The sequence below is a fragment of the Manis javanica genome, chromosome 1 (genome assembly GCF_040802235.1).
Source record: "Manis javanica isolate MJ-LG chromosome 1, MJ_LKY, whole genome shotgun sequence".
Classification (NCBI taxonomy): Eukaryota; Metazoa; Chordata; class Mammalia; order Pholidota; family Manidae; genus Manis; species Manis javanica.
The window spans coordinates 63,170,633-63,183,267 of NC_133156.1; the positions used below are offsets into that span (position 1 = coordinate 63,170,633).

At 43.1% G+C, this 12,635-nt stretch overlaps 1 protein-coding gene across 3 annotated transcripts in view; it reads right to left on the reverse strand.

The window, feature by feature from the left end:
* The window catches only part of MAN2A1 (mannosidase alpha class 2A member 1), a 184,798-nt gene extending 172,635 nt beyond the window's left edge, over positions 1-12,163 (reverse strand). Inside the window, exon 1 of one of the 3 annotated variants that reach the window (XM_037011917.2) lies at positions 11,060-12,163. In XM_037011917.2, coding sequence (XP_036867812.1) covers positions 11,060-11,194 — 135 coding nt within the window. In that variant the 5' untranslated portion in view covers positions 11,195-12,163. Of the gene's footprint in view, positions 1-3,630; positions 5,427-10,693 lie in introns of those variants that run through there. The other 2 variants (XM_037011918.2, XM_073233104.1) reach the window with 2 other exon arrangements.
* Between the last annotated feature and the right edge of the window lie 472 nt (positions 12,164-12,635).

Below are 12,635 nucleotides of genomic sequence, written 5' to 3' on the forward strand. Positions count from 1 at the left end.
TGTCCAGGTGGGGCACCCAAAGGACTCATGGCCGCCCCTGCATAACTTCTCTGCAGCTGCCAGAATCACTACAGAGGATGGAGGATCCCAGCCCGACCTGGAGTAACAGGCCACACCCGTTCTCCTTGCCTTTAATCCTCATCCTCCCACCACCTCCAAAACTGTGGTCAGGACTACAGGGCTGGTGCTTTCTCCAAGCTCCGGGACACAGCTCCATCTCCATCCTTTGAGACCCCAGGTGCACACTTAGATTAGCACCATGTGGGCTACAGCCCAACACAGAAGCACAGCTACACAGAAACCACCTCCTGCTGAGGCAACATTTTTTTTTTTTAGACACGAAGGCTACTGTATATTGAAAGTGACATTTTGAAAAACAGGTATCTTTTTGAAAACATTACAGGAACAAAGTAGCAAACAAAATGTTTAGATTATAAAATATTTTCATGCAATGTAATTTTATTTCTTTCAAATACATTTAATAACTGCAATTAATTGGTGCTAAGCAAATTAGGTTGACTAACAGAATTCTGTCTTTAATTCATGACTTCCCAAACTATTCTACAGAACTTTATGTTTAAAAAAAAAAAATTTAAACCACACTGTTTTTCTTCTGAAACATATCTTCAGTGTATTTCTATTCTTGTACATATACGGCACTCTGAAATAATACACTAACAGTATATCCCCCCAGGAATATGCATCAGCATTCACAGGATGTACTTTCAGACTGTAACAATTCCCAGGGAACCAGGGTCAGCTGTCAGATGTCATCTCAGTGACTGCTAGTTTACATTGATAATCTGTCTTATGTTTTTTAACATATGTCTTTGTACACAAGGGTTATTATGTGCTATCCATTTATACCACCTCAACTCATTCTTCATGGGTGACGGCATATATTGTATTTCAGGATCTGAAATTTTACACAATTTTGAGGAACACAATTTTAATTTAGAAAGAAAACAACTGTGTCAGTAATCAACCTTAAAAAAAGCAAATCAACCTAAACAGTGTTAGCCTATTAAAATAAATATGAGATGCCTAAGATTGTTTTTCATACAGAAATAGTATTGCGGAGTCTCTGAAGGGCAGGGTTGTATTAAGCAGATAATCAGCCTACCTTCAATCTTATTTTTAAGAATCATTTCCTTAATAAGCCTCTTCTATTCTTTAATGACAGAAGATAGGTATTTAAGCAAGTCCCATGTGTATTATTATGAATTCTGAATTTCCTAACTTTTCCTTAAAAACACCAAATATTCTAAAGTTTCATAATTCCTTTCCTATGGACTTTACAAAAATCCCTCTGAATCAACTAATTTAACAAAGGTAAGCAAGGTAGGCATTGTGAACACCACAGAGGCAACAAAGGCCAATAAGATACAATATTATATATAAGAATACAGCAATAGCAGACTTCCAAATATACCATCATCTATCAAAGATCAGTTAAGTATACAAATTTCTTGGGTGCTTCTCAAATCTTCTTCTTTTTCTATTGAACAATTATTGGCTAGATCTTCTCCCTAAAAATCGTTAAGAAGTATCTTGAATCTTAAGTGTTATTGTCCTTTGGCCCTACAAATGTCTAAGAGTTAGACCTGGGACAAAGTTCTTACTTCTTCAGGTAGGGGGTAGGAGGGACTGTCTGCCACCAACCAAACAAGAGGGGCTCTTCTTTACTATAAACAAGAGGCAGTTTGGGAGTATTCTCAGAAATCTGTCTGATCTTCAGAGCAATCTTGAGTTATAAATCCACTGTTCAGAGTGTTGCCTTTTGATCTTTAATAAATCTACCTCTCTGTGTCTCTGTCTCTGTCTCTTAAACACACACACACACACATACACAGACCGTAATCTATTTTCTGTTCTTAAAACCTAGAAGCTCCCTAATTTGAGTCAAAGATGAGAAGGGACTTTTTCAGTTTCTTGTTGAAATGCTTCTTTGAAATCCTTCCTTGTAACAGTCTTATCTTTTCTTAGGTATGCTGATCAATGAGCTAGTTTCTGACAATTTCAATACAAGCTGCTTCATTTTAATAACATCTGCTACACAATAATCTTAATATGAGAAGTGTAGCTTTTGACTGCAAGAAATCTCAGCAGCCTCTGCTCCTTCTCGCCTAGCTGATGACTACCAGATCAGCATCTCCTTTCCCTGACCTCTCACTCTGGCACTCCAGCCCACTTGGCTGTTTCCACTAATGTCCACCTCATCATAAATGAAACTGAACTTGGCTTCCCAACCAGCTTATCTTTCAAACTAACCCCTCCTGCAAACAGTATAAGCAGTCTCCAAACAGCCCAAAGGAAAAAGGGGAGACATTTTTTCACTCAAGCCACCAATTATTACCCTTTATTAAATCTGTTAGAAAACCCTGACGCTTCTTTTTTATAAAATGTCTCCACTTTCTTCTTCTTTCCCTTGATTCTAGCCAATTCAATTTTGGTACAGGGATTTACTGCCTTCTGTCTGTATTACCTCAAACAGATTCTCAGCTGCCTTCCTGCTTTTGAATCTTCCTACACACTGCTACCAGAATAATCTAGATTGAATATTCTCTCAGCTCCCTTCCAGATCTAAAATTTTCTATGAAATTCATTGCCCAACACTGCTTTTCTCAAGCAGCTTCCTGATATATTCAGTAGCTTCAAATGGTTCACTACCACTTAACTCGTAACTCAACAGACTGCATCTCACAGCAATTCACAATCTGATCCCCAACTACCTACTGTTTTCCCAACTACTCTTTATAAACACCAAAGATTCTAAATCAAACCAATCTCCTCACCTCTTCTCATGGTGCCAGCCTCCTTCATGACTCCAAGGCTTTGGAAGCACAGTACTTCACACTAGGAATTTCTTTCTCCCTTTAAAGTCCCAAAAGGCTACCTTCTATCCCATGTCTTTTGGCCAATTTGAGCTTGGCCAGTTCTGAACTATGTTCATAGTTATGAACAACTTAGTTCTGAATTCTTTTTAAAGGCTTTGCCCTTATAAATATAAATTAAGATCATGGACTCTTGGTTTATTCTTAGCTCCTGAATCCCCAAAACCTACAGCAGTACATGGCACATAATACTCCATAAATCTTTGTCCATTAGTAGTAACTAGCATTTATTGAGCAATTACTAGGTGCCAGGCACTTTTTTAAATGAACCCCTTTAAAGAATAATTAAATAACACTCAACTGTTTCTAATTGTTTCATAAATGGCAAGTATATCTCTCCAAACATGAAATCTTTCAAAGCAAGTAACATTTCTAGTATGTCTATCATAACTTCCACAGTCTCTAACACACTGTAAGTTCTCAAATATATGCTGGTATAGTACAACAAAAAGGCCACTGAATTTTAGGCCAGGAGACATATCCCAGGTATGCTGTGACTGATTATGGGACCTGGGGTAAATTCTTCAAGTCCAGTTTATGTTTCTCAGTGTACTTATCTGAAAAATCAAAGACTAAGTGACCTGACCTGGAAGGACCCTCTGTACTCTAAAAGTCTATGTCTTACTTCATCTGGGGTGCTGGCAAATGTTAGAGGAACAACTACCTCACTGGATTCTAAAAACACAAATTCAGAACCTTATTTCATGCAGAAAATAATTCACAGAATGATTCCTACTTTTAGGCTTCCATCTTCTAATGCCCCACAGGTCAAAATGCTGCCACAAAGGCCAGGACTCATAAATTTCAGATCCCTCTGTATCTGTGGGGGAAGGGACAGAGGGGAGCTGTTACAAAGCACAATTTCAGCCCCAAAGTACAGCCTCACCCTGACAGGGAAGAACTTCCCATCACAAACTAAACCACTCAGTCTTGGAAGAAACACATACTTAAAGAAAACAATCACTCGCAAATTCCCTAGCTCTCCAGGATCTGATTCAGGACAATGAGGTTCGCTGGTGGGACTGGGTGACATTTGGGGCCTGCTCTGCCCTTGGAAAAGGTATTTAATTTCTCTGGACTTCCAAAGGTGACTACCTGCATAGGAAGCCAGTGGAAAATCCATTTACATGTGAAAAATGCACAAATGCATATATTTAAAAATGGAAAAAAATACTTAAAGACACCACTCGGTAAGATACATTCCATGCATTTTTTCAGACTAAATGCACTGCAATTTAATGATAGTAAAATCTCTGAGGACCAAACTGGATGGTGGTCTGTGTCACAGGAATGAAGAAAGTCAACATCATCTTTAGAAAGCATGAAGGCTCAAAATTAGAAGGAATTAACTACTCTTTGATGAGTAGAGTAGCAGCCAAGTGCCCTTGTAGACATCCTGGTAATTCTCTGCCTCCAAGCTGAGCAGCCCTCAGGACCTCAAAAGGACTGCCAAATTTCTTCCTAGATCTATGGTTTATGAGGAAAATACCTAGCCCCAGGGTCTCCCTCCACATTACTAACTAACCCAAGCAGTCAGATCAGGCTCAGAATTCAGCCCATCTGTGAATTACAGCAAATCCAAAATAAAATAAAGCCATGGTTTTCAGTCTTGAGATCATGGATCAGTTTTGCATAGTTCATGCTCCAGATACCTTCATCCCAGAGCAGTCCTATGAGAAACCTTCAGGCAACAGAAGGGAAACAAATGTCAATCATGTCCATGCTACAGCACAGAAGTTCCTTGGATACTTGGAAATCTATGAAACATGTAGATAACACCAGTTTTAAACTACACTCTCAAAACACAAACTAAGTTTGACTAATGCCTATCTAACAACCAGTTTATGAGAATTTTGGTTCTAATTAACTCACCTCTGCTTCAACAGAGGTAACCACACCGTTTACCTCCAAATTAGTAACAGAGAAACATATTTTAAAGCCAGAGATTGGCAAGCTTTTTCTGTAAAGGGCCAGATAGTAAATATTTGTGGATCAGATAGTTTTGTCACAATTTACTCAACTCTGTCCTTGTAGCACAGGAAAGCCAGAGACAATTTGTACAAGAATGAGTGTGGCTATGTCATGAAACACTTAACCAATTAAAAACATAAAAACCATTCTTAGTTTGTGGTCCTATAAACAGGTTTCAGGCCACCTTTGGCCCACAGTTAGCTGGTGTAGGCAGAGTTCAAGACCAAAGGCCTTGGGGACAAAAGGGAAGCACAGAGGATATTTGCCAAGAATTTCATTCTTTCCCTACCCCTAAACCTCCATTCCCCTTTCTTTAAAAAGGCTATTCAGAACAAAATGAAATGAACAGGAGAGAAGCCTCCTATTATTTCATCTTCCCGTTTATTTCCCTGCTTTTTCTCACCTCAAAAAGAAATACAAAATGAAGTACCCAGAATCATGAGAATTAACAGAAGTAAAGCAAAGTAAAACACTGAAGAAAATATGCAGCTTACCTGAGAAAATTTGAGACATCTGAAATTATTTTTGCATTGACTTTTTTTTTTGGTATCATTAATGTACAATTACATGAGCAACATTATGGTTACTAGACTCCCCCCATTATCAAGTCCCCACCACATACCCCATTACAGTCATTGTCCATCAGAGTAGTTGCATTAACTTTTATACTACCTTATTACTAATCCATAAATTTTATCTTCCTATGCTAAAAGGCAAGGAGACTAAATCTAGACTATTGTCAACTTCTGATTCATCTTGCAGAAAGTAAACAATCTATTTACTATTACCTGACCACAATGTTTTTCTCAGAATACGTATATGCAATTCAAAAAATTAAGTTTTATAATCTTCCATTTTTCCTTTAACTTGCATATGAACATAATCTGCCCTTGTATTTTATATAACATAGTACAATTAGAATCCTAAAAATTAAATGAATTTTAGGTATCCAGAGAAAGGATACAATTCAATCATCAAAAACTGCTAGTTATCCTTTTGAGTATTAGAATTAAGCCTTTTGATCAATCCTTCTCAAAATGCAAATACTCACAAAGTGAAATGGGTATAAAGAACAGGCCACTGGCTAGATTGCAGCCAAAGTGGTTTTCAGTGGGGTTGATGTTTTCCCTAGAGGACATTTGTGATATTTTTGGTTGCTATAACAGGAGGGAGGCAGGAAAGGAGAAAGATGCTGCTGGGATATACTGGGTAGAGCCCAGGGGCACTGCTAAGAATCCTACATATACTGCATAGGACAGCCTGCCCCCAAATGTCCAGAGCGATGAGGTGGGGAGGCAGCCAAAGGTGGAATATTTCATTTTAAACTGAAGTGCTTCCAGATTGACCTTTTCTTTAGAAAACAGTATGCTGATTTTACAAATTTAACAAAAAAGAAATTTACTGGATATTTAATAAGCACTTGTTTGCATGAAAGTACAAATAGCATTACTTTTAAATATATTATCTCACAGAAAAGCTCCGTTATAACCTTAAGAGACTGAATTCATTCAAATCAAATGATTTGCTTCCTATCACCTGGAAAATTCGGTAGTTTGCAAGCTCCAGCTCTGAAATCCGTTTTACTACAATTAACCCTCAAACTTATTTGAGCCTAAACATGATTTCAACCTTAAAATTAGCTGTTTGGCTCTGAATCTGTAACTGAAACAGAAACAGAAACCTATATTAGATAAAATGGTCTACTTCCTCTACTGATCAACCTACTAGTCACAACTTTAAAAAGAAGCAAAATACAGTCTTTTTAGAGTTCCTCCTCCTCTGCTTAGTTTTACATGCACTGTAAAAGCAGATGCTACCAGGAACTGGACCAAACACCAAGACTGAAGGGGTCAAAAACACGCAAAGACCCTTACAATCTAGCAACCAGAGATCATATCCCAGCTGTTGAATATCCTCTCATTTTCTTAAAGATTTCTATAGAAATGAGAAAACCACAGGGAAAATGAACACTGTTGGACGCAAAAAGCTAAGAATAAAGCAAAGGATCAGCAACAGCTACTGAACTACTTACTCCTTCTAGGAAAATTTCAACACTTACTCCAGTCTGTCAAAAAAGGCCAGTTTTAAAGGCTACCACAAAAAGCAATAGCTGACTCAAGGGGAAAAACAACAAATAAAAGGGATAATATTAGTCAGTGTTTTGCCCAGAGCCCAGATATCCCTTAATGCTAATTAGTGAGTCACAGAGAAATTCCCTTTCAGATAAACAGGATTGCAACATCTCCCAAACAAAAGTATTTGTTTAGGCCCTGACAGCAGTGCTGATCTGGGAACAACACATTCAATTCCCTTTAAAAAATAATAAACAAGCCCTCAGAACAGATGTAGTCCCAAGCGTCTGCCTGGGTTGGTGTATAAAAAGTAAGCTTGGGTCTTAGTTAAACATGCCGGGCAGGAAGAATCATATAGGTTTGCTGGAATTAGGAGGGGGTGGAAGACACCAGCTTCTCCAGAGGCTTTCCTATCCTTGCATTCCTCCTAACTGGTTGCCACCGCTTCCCAAAAGGCACAGATCTCAAACATTATACCCCCAGAAATGAAACAAATTCCCTTATATGCACCTGCACAAACCCCAGGGACAAGTGCTATCGTTTATAAATAGAATGCACTGGACTGTGGAGAAGTGGGCTCGATAGTGTCTTTCTATACATCATTCTTAGATTAAGATTCACAGCTTTCTGAAAGGAAGAAAAAATAACTGGGAGATTGAAGCCACCTTTTATTAAACATCAACTATGCTGAACTCTTAAAGTAGTAGAAATGTAAAACATTTAACAGTATTTTTATACATGTACCATATTTTCAGTTAAGTTAAAAAAAACAAAAGTTAAAAAAATGTTCTCACCTTCCAATGTTTTTCAATCAAATACTTATTTAAAGACTCACCCTCTTTCTCACTTGATAAATGTTATCCCTGCACAAAGATAAAATCTCAATGTCACTTCCACATTTCCCATCAGAGTCCCAAACTCTCAATAGACTTTCAAGAGTTAATAATAATGCTTATGGTCATATCCTAGTTATTCAAAGAACAATCATTTGTTGTACAAAACCTGACTCATTAATTCCCCAGATTCAAACATAAGACATTAATAAGATATCCTATTATACACAGCATCGATAGTAAGCAACTTATGAAATCTGCTTATAAGAAGAAATGAAAAATTTCAGGAAGTTGTTGGTATTTCTTTTTATCTGCTCGAATTCTTTAACATTACATTAAAGCATCTTCAGGACATTGGGCTCTGGCCAGCCTCACATGCAGAGTAGCATTTTTACTGATTTTTCTAGCTGAAATGTATTAACCCCAAGATACACACACAAGCTAAAACAGACAAGGCCACCTGTTGCCTCCAGGTCTCAAAGGAATGCCTCTTAGAAGAATAGGAGAGAGCCTCCCAAAGACTATCTCAGAGGCAGGCAGCTGCTCTAGGGTGGGAGATACTGAAGGATCCAAGTGGGGCCCACTTCTACCCCGAATCTGGCCACACTGTGGAAAACACAGAGTTGTGGAAGGAAAGAAAAAGAATGAAGGCCAGAATAACAGTAAGTAGGCTGCTCTCAATCTAGGATAGTTTTAAAAAATATCTTGCCTACAAAATGGACCACATACCTTACTGAGGGTTCCATATTGACTGAAACACAGTAAAAAAGGTAATTCAGAGGAAATAAATATCTTCGTAGATATTCTACTAGAATACCAAAAATGACATATAGTGACTGACTAGCTTGGTTCTGTAAATTCTAAGGAATTCAGTACCCTTAACTCACTAAAGAAATGTATTGCAACCTAGTTTTGCTATGTTTTGTGTTCTCATCAAATTAAAGATTACATGGGAGTTATTAGTAGTAAAAAAAAAAATAAACTCAAATGCTGGATGCTGTGCTGCATAATGGTTTTCATTATAACATAGTTTAGCTCTAAAGTGAGCTAGAAGACATTCTGGGAGAAGTATCAATCTTAAGCATTAAATGTTTCAGAAAAAGCACATTCATTAGGGCTTCATAATAAAATTTCATTTAAAAAAAGTCATAAGCTAATAAATCACAGAGCAACATGCTCTATCTTTCACATCACCCTTTCCAAAAGCAGGCTAGGGCCTACACAGTAGGCAAGGATTACTAAGAAGCAGTACAACACTAAGGCTGAGAGCCGAGACTCCAAGGGCCGCCTGTTCACATCTCAGCCGTTAGCTGTGTGACTTTGGGCAAGTTAATCTCTCCTTGCCTTTGTTGCCTCACCTACTGGGTGGCAGGAATTGAGTGTATCATTTAAGATACAGGCTGATGTCAGACACCTAAGAGTTAGGCTTAGTGTTTATCCTGTCCACCTGTTCTGGGATTCAGCAGCTCTACAATATTAAACAGCAAAAGGAACTTTCTTCCAGCATTGAAAATCCAGTACAGAAAATCTGAAGGCAATATTAAGTTTAAAAAGCTCCATCTTCCAAACCCCCTCTCTTTATACACAAAACAATATGCACAGGACCTTCTTCTCTTCCAGCAGCCACTGTTACTTTCCATCAAATGCTTTCCACTCTAAGCAGAACTTCAGCCCCTTGATAAGGACTAAGGCTGGATATTAAAATTAACTTTGCCTAAGATTTCCAGTAACTGACTAAGTCACTCACTTTAGAAACAGTAAAATGTCAAGGTTGCCAAAGAACCCCGGCCCCAGATGTTTGCACTGATCATTTCCAAGTGACCATCAAGCCAAAGGATATTATTCAAGTAACCCTTTAAGAAAACATATGTTTTTATTATTTTTCGGGTAATAGAGAAAATTCTGAAAATGTCGTTACTGGAAGGAAAAAATCACAGCGAATATACCCCCAAAATTATACAATATGTTAAACAGCACTTAGAACTCTTTCTTTTGCTTTGGTTACAGAGGGTTTTCCCTTTAAAAAAAGTTTTATCCAATCTCATCCACAAGCACTGGACAATTCTAAACTCAAGATTCAAAGATAATCCCCAGAGTTTATCCACTGTATTTTCTCTATCATGCTACTTAGGGGAACCAGAAGCTTTTTAAATTTTTGATACATATGTTTGCAGCAAGATTTCTAATACCTCTCACCTGTAAAATATTTTGAATGCTCTGAAAAAGGGTCTCCTTAAACTTTCACAATAATTCAGGTATAGTAGTTTAATTTCAATTAAATTCCAGTTTTTTGCCCTAGCATATCCCAAGAACAAACGGCAGAGATACTCTTTGGTAACAAATTGGCACACACACACAACAGTCAACTTGTTCATGTCCTTACGTCTCTCTCTGAGGCAAGCAGTTGATAGATCAGTTTGTCAGGCGTTCTTCGGGTTCATTACAGGGCTAATTACACAATATCCAATTTTACTAAAATTTCTTAAGTGTACAGGTCATGGCAAATAGCTTGAACTGAAATAGCAAACGCAGCTCGGTATCGTCTCTAATAGAAACGACTGTCTCCGTTTGCTTATTTTTGTTAACTAAATGAAAGACTTAAGACGGGTCGTTTTCCAAGCCGGTTTGACAATTTGACCACGGGGCGCAGGACTGAGCGCCTCACAGCTTCCGGCTGGAGCATAACACGCGCTTCCCGACTAGGCTCCCAAACAAACCCGACGCAATAGCTATGGAATGACGACACTAAAATCAACCCTACAGATTCACATCTAAGAAGTCTGAAACGTGGAATAAACTTTTATTTCTCAAGATACCGTGGGGTAAATAATCGGCCCAGATGAGATCTGTTTGATCCATGTCTGTGACTGGATGCGCGCAGGGGGTCTCTGCGGCTTAATCCTGTGCGGGCCGAGGGGCTTACCCAGCAGCGATGAGCAGGCGCTGCGCGGACGGGGGAGCGCTCCGCACCGCGCGGGGTGCCCGGCCAGCAGGTGCCCGAGGCCACCCCAACAGGCCCGGGTGTCAGTGCGCGAACATGGCCACTTCCCCTGGGCGCGATCCCGCCACCGCTGGCCGCCGGCACTTTGTGAACTCGGTGCGCCCGGGAAAGGAGGCTCCCGGGTCGCGGTCGCCGCGGTGCGAAGGCTGCAGAGCCGGAGCTAGAGGAGGCTCGGGTCCTCCTCTAAGTCGGCCTCGGCAGGAAGGAAGGGGTCGCGGAGCAGCGGGAAACTACAGCGCCCCCACGCCAGCCCTCTCGGAGCCTCGCGCCCCCACTCCCAGCGCTCACCTGGGGAAAGGAGCCCTCGCGCCGCGGGTTCTTCGGGTAGTCTAAGTGGCCCCGGTCCAGCATCAGGTAGAGCGAGAAGATCACCACACAGAAGATCGCGCTGCCGAACACGGTGAACTGGCGGCTTAACTTCATTTTCCCTCGATCCACTCGGGGCCAGAACACTGTCCTCAGCCGGAGGAGGCGGCGAATTGTGGCCTCCTGGAAGCGGCCGCCAGAGGATCCCTGTTCCGGGGCTCGTGCCCTTCGCGCTTTCGGCGGCGAGTGCGGGTCGCGCTCCGCACCTTGTCTCCGGCGCCACCACGCGCCCTTGGCCTTCGCCCTGGCCCGCCGCCCTCCGTGGGGCCGGCGTCCCTCTTGAGGCGGGAGCGACTGCAGCCCGAAACGGGGCCCCGCAAACTTGATCGAGCTCAGAGCCGGCACCCGGCAGGGCAAGAGAGACAGGCGGAGGAGAGGTCGCTGCCCGGACTTCCTGCCACCGCCGCCCCGACCCAGTCAGCAGGAAAAGTTTTCTCGACAAGGGCAGGCGTGTCCTCCTTCCCCAGGAGGTGCGAGCTTAGCAGCTCCTGAGCCGGCGGCGCGGACCCGGGTCCGAGGAGCGGAGGGGAAGGGAATCGGGCCGGGAGCAGCCAGGCCCCACAACTTAGCGCCGGGACGGCCGGGCCCGCCCCCGTGGCACCGCCCCCGCCTGAGCCCTTTCCTGCCGCTGCGGCTGCCGAGGCCGGGCGGGGGTGCACACTGGGCGCGGGGACGCACGGATCGGGCAGGAGTTTCCTCCCAGCGCGAGTCCGCTTCTCCCGCCCCCCGCCACCCCTTTCTCTCCCCTCCCGGACCCGGGCTGCGCAGGAGGGTGCAGGGGGCGGGCGCCGGCGGCGCGCGGAGGAGGAAGAGGAGAACAAGAGGACGGTCCGCGGAGAGAAGCCCGCTCCAGCTGCAGCCACGAGTCCCCTCCCTCCTTCCCGCCCCGAAAACGCGGAGATGGCGGCGGCAGCTGCGAAAGGAAGCGCCGGTTCCCCAGCGCCACTCGGCGCTCCTGCACCGCCCGCCACGCGCAGAAGGAGACAGCCGCGGCTGGGCGGCCGCTGGGTCAATAGGCGCCCGCACCCCGGAGCCGAGCAGCAGCTGGCCCCGCCCCGTCCCGACGCGCCGGGCTGAGGGGCGGGCCCCCAGGAGCCCAATCACAGCGCGCCGCCCGCCGGGCCCGCCCCGCTCCACCTCCCTCGGCTGGGAGACTTCAGACGGCCGTGGGGACCCGGGAGGCGGCCTGCTGGCGTCGAGGCCGCCTGCTGGCGTCGAGGCTCACAAAGGCCTTCAGACCACAGCGGTCTGCGTTCCGCAGTCCTGAGCCTCCTCCCCACTGCCCTGGAAGACTGGGGCTGGTATGCCTTGGACGGAAACTCCTGGAGGAGCTGTAGGAAAAGACAGGAGAAGGGGTTTGTGATTCTGTTCAGACTCATCTCTTTCTCCGTTGCTTTTGTGATTTCCGGGTGAAACCTGAGGGAAAGGATCCAGCCAAACGACCCTCAGGCAAGGTGTGACATTTGGCTGCAAAATCTGTAAGTGGAACCTGAGAAGC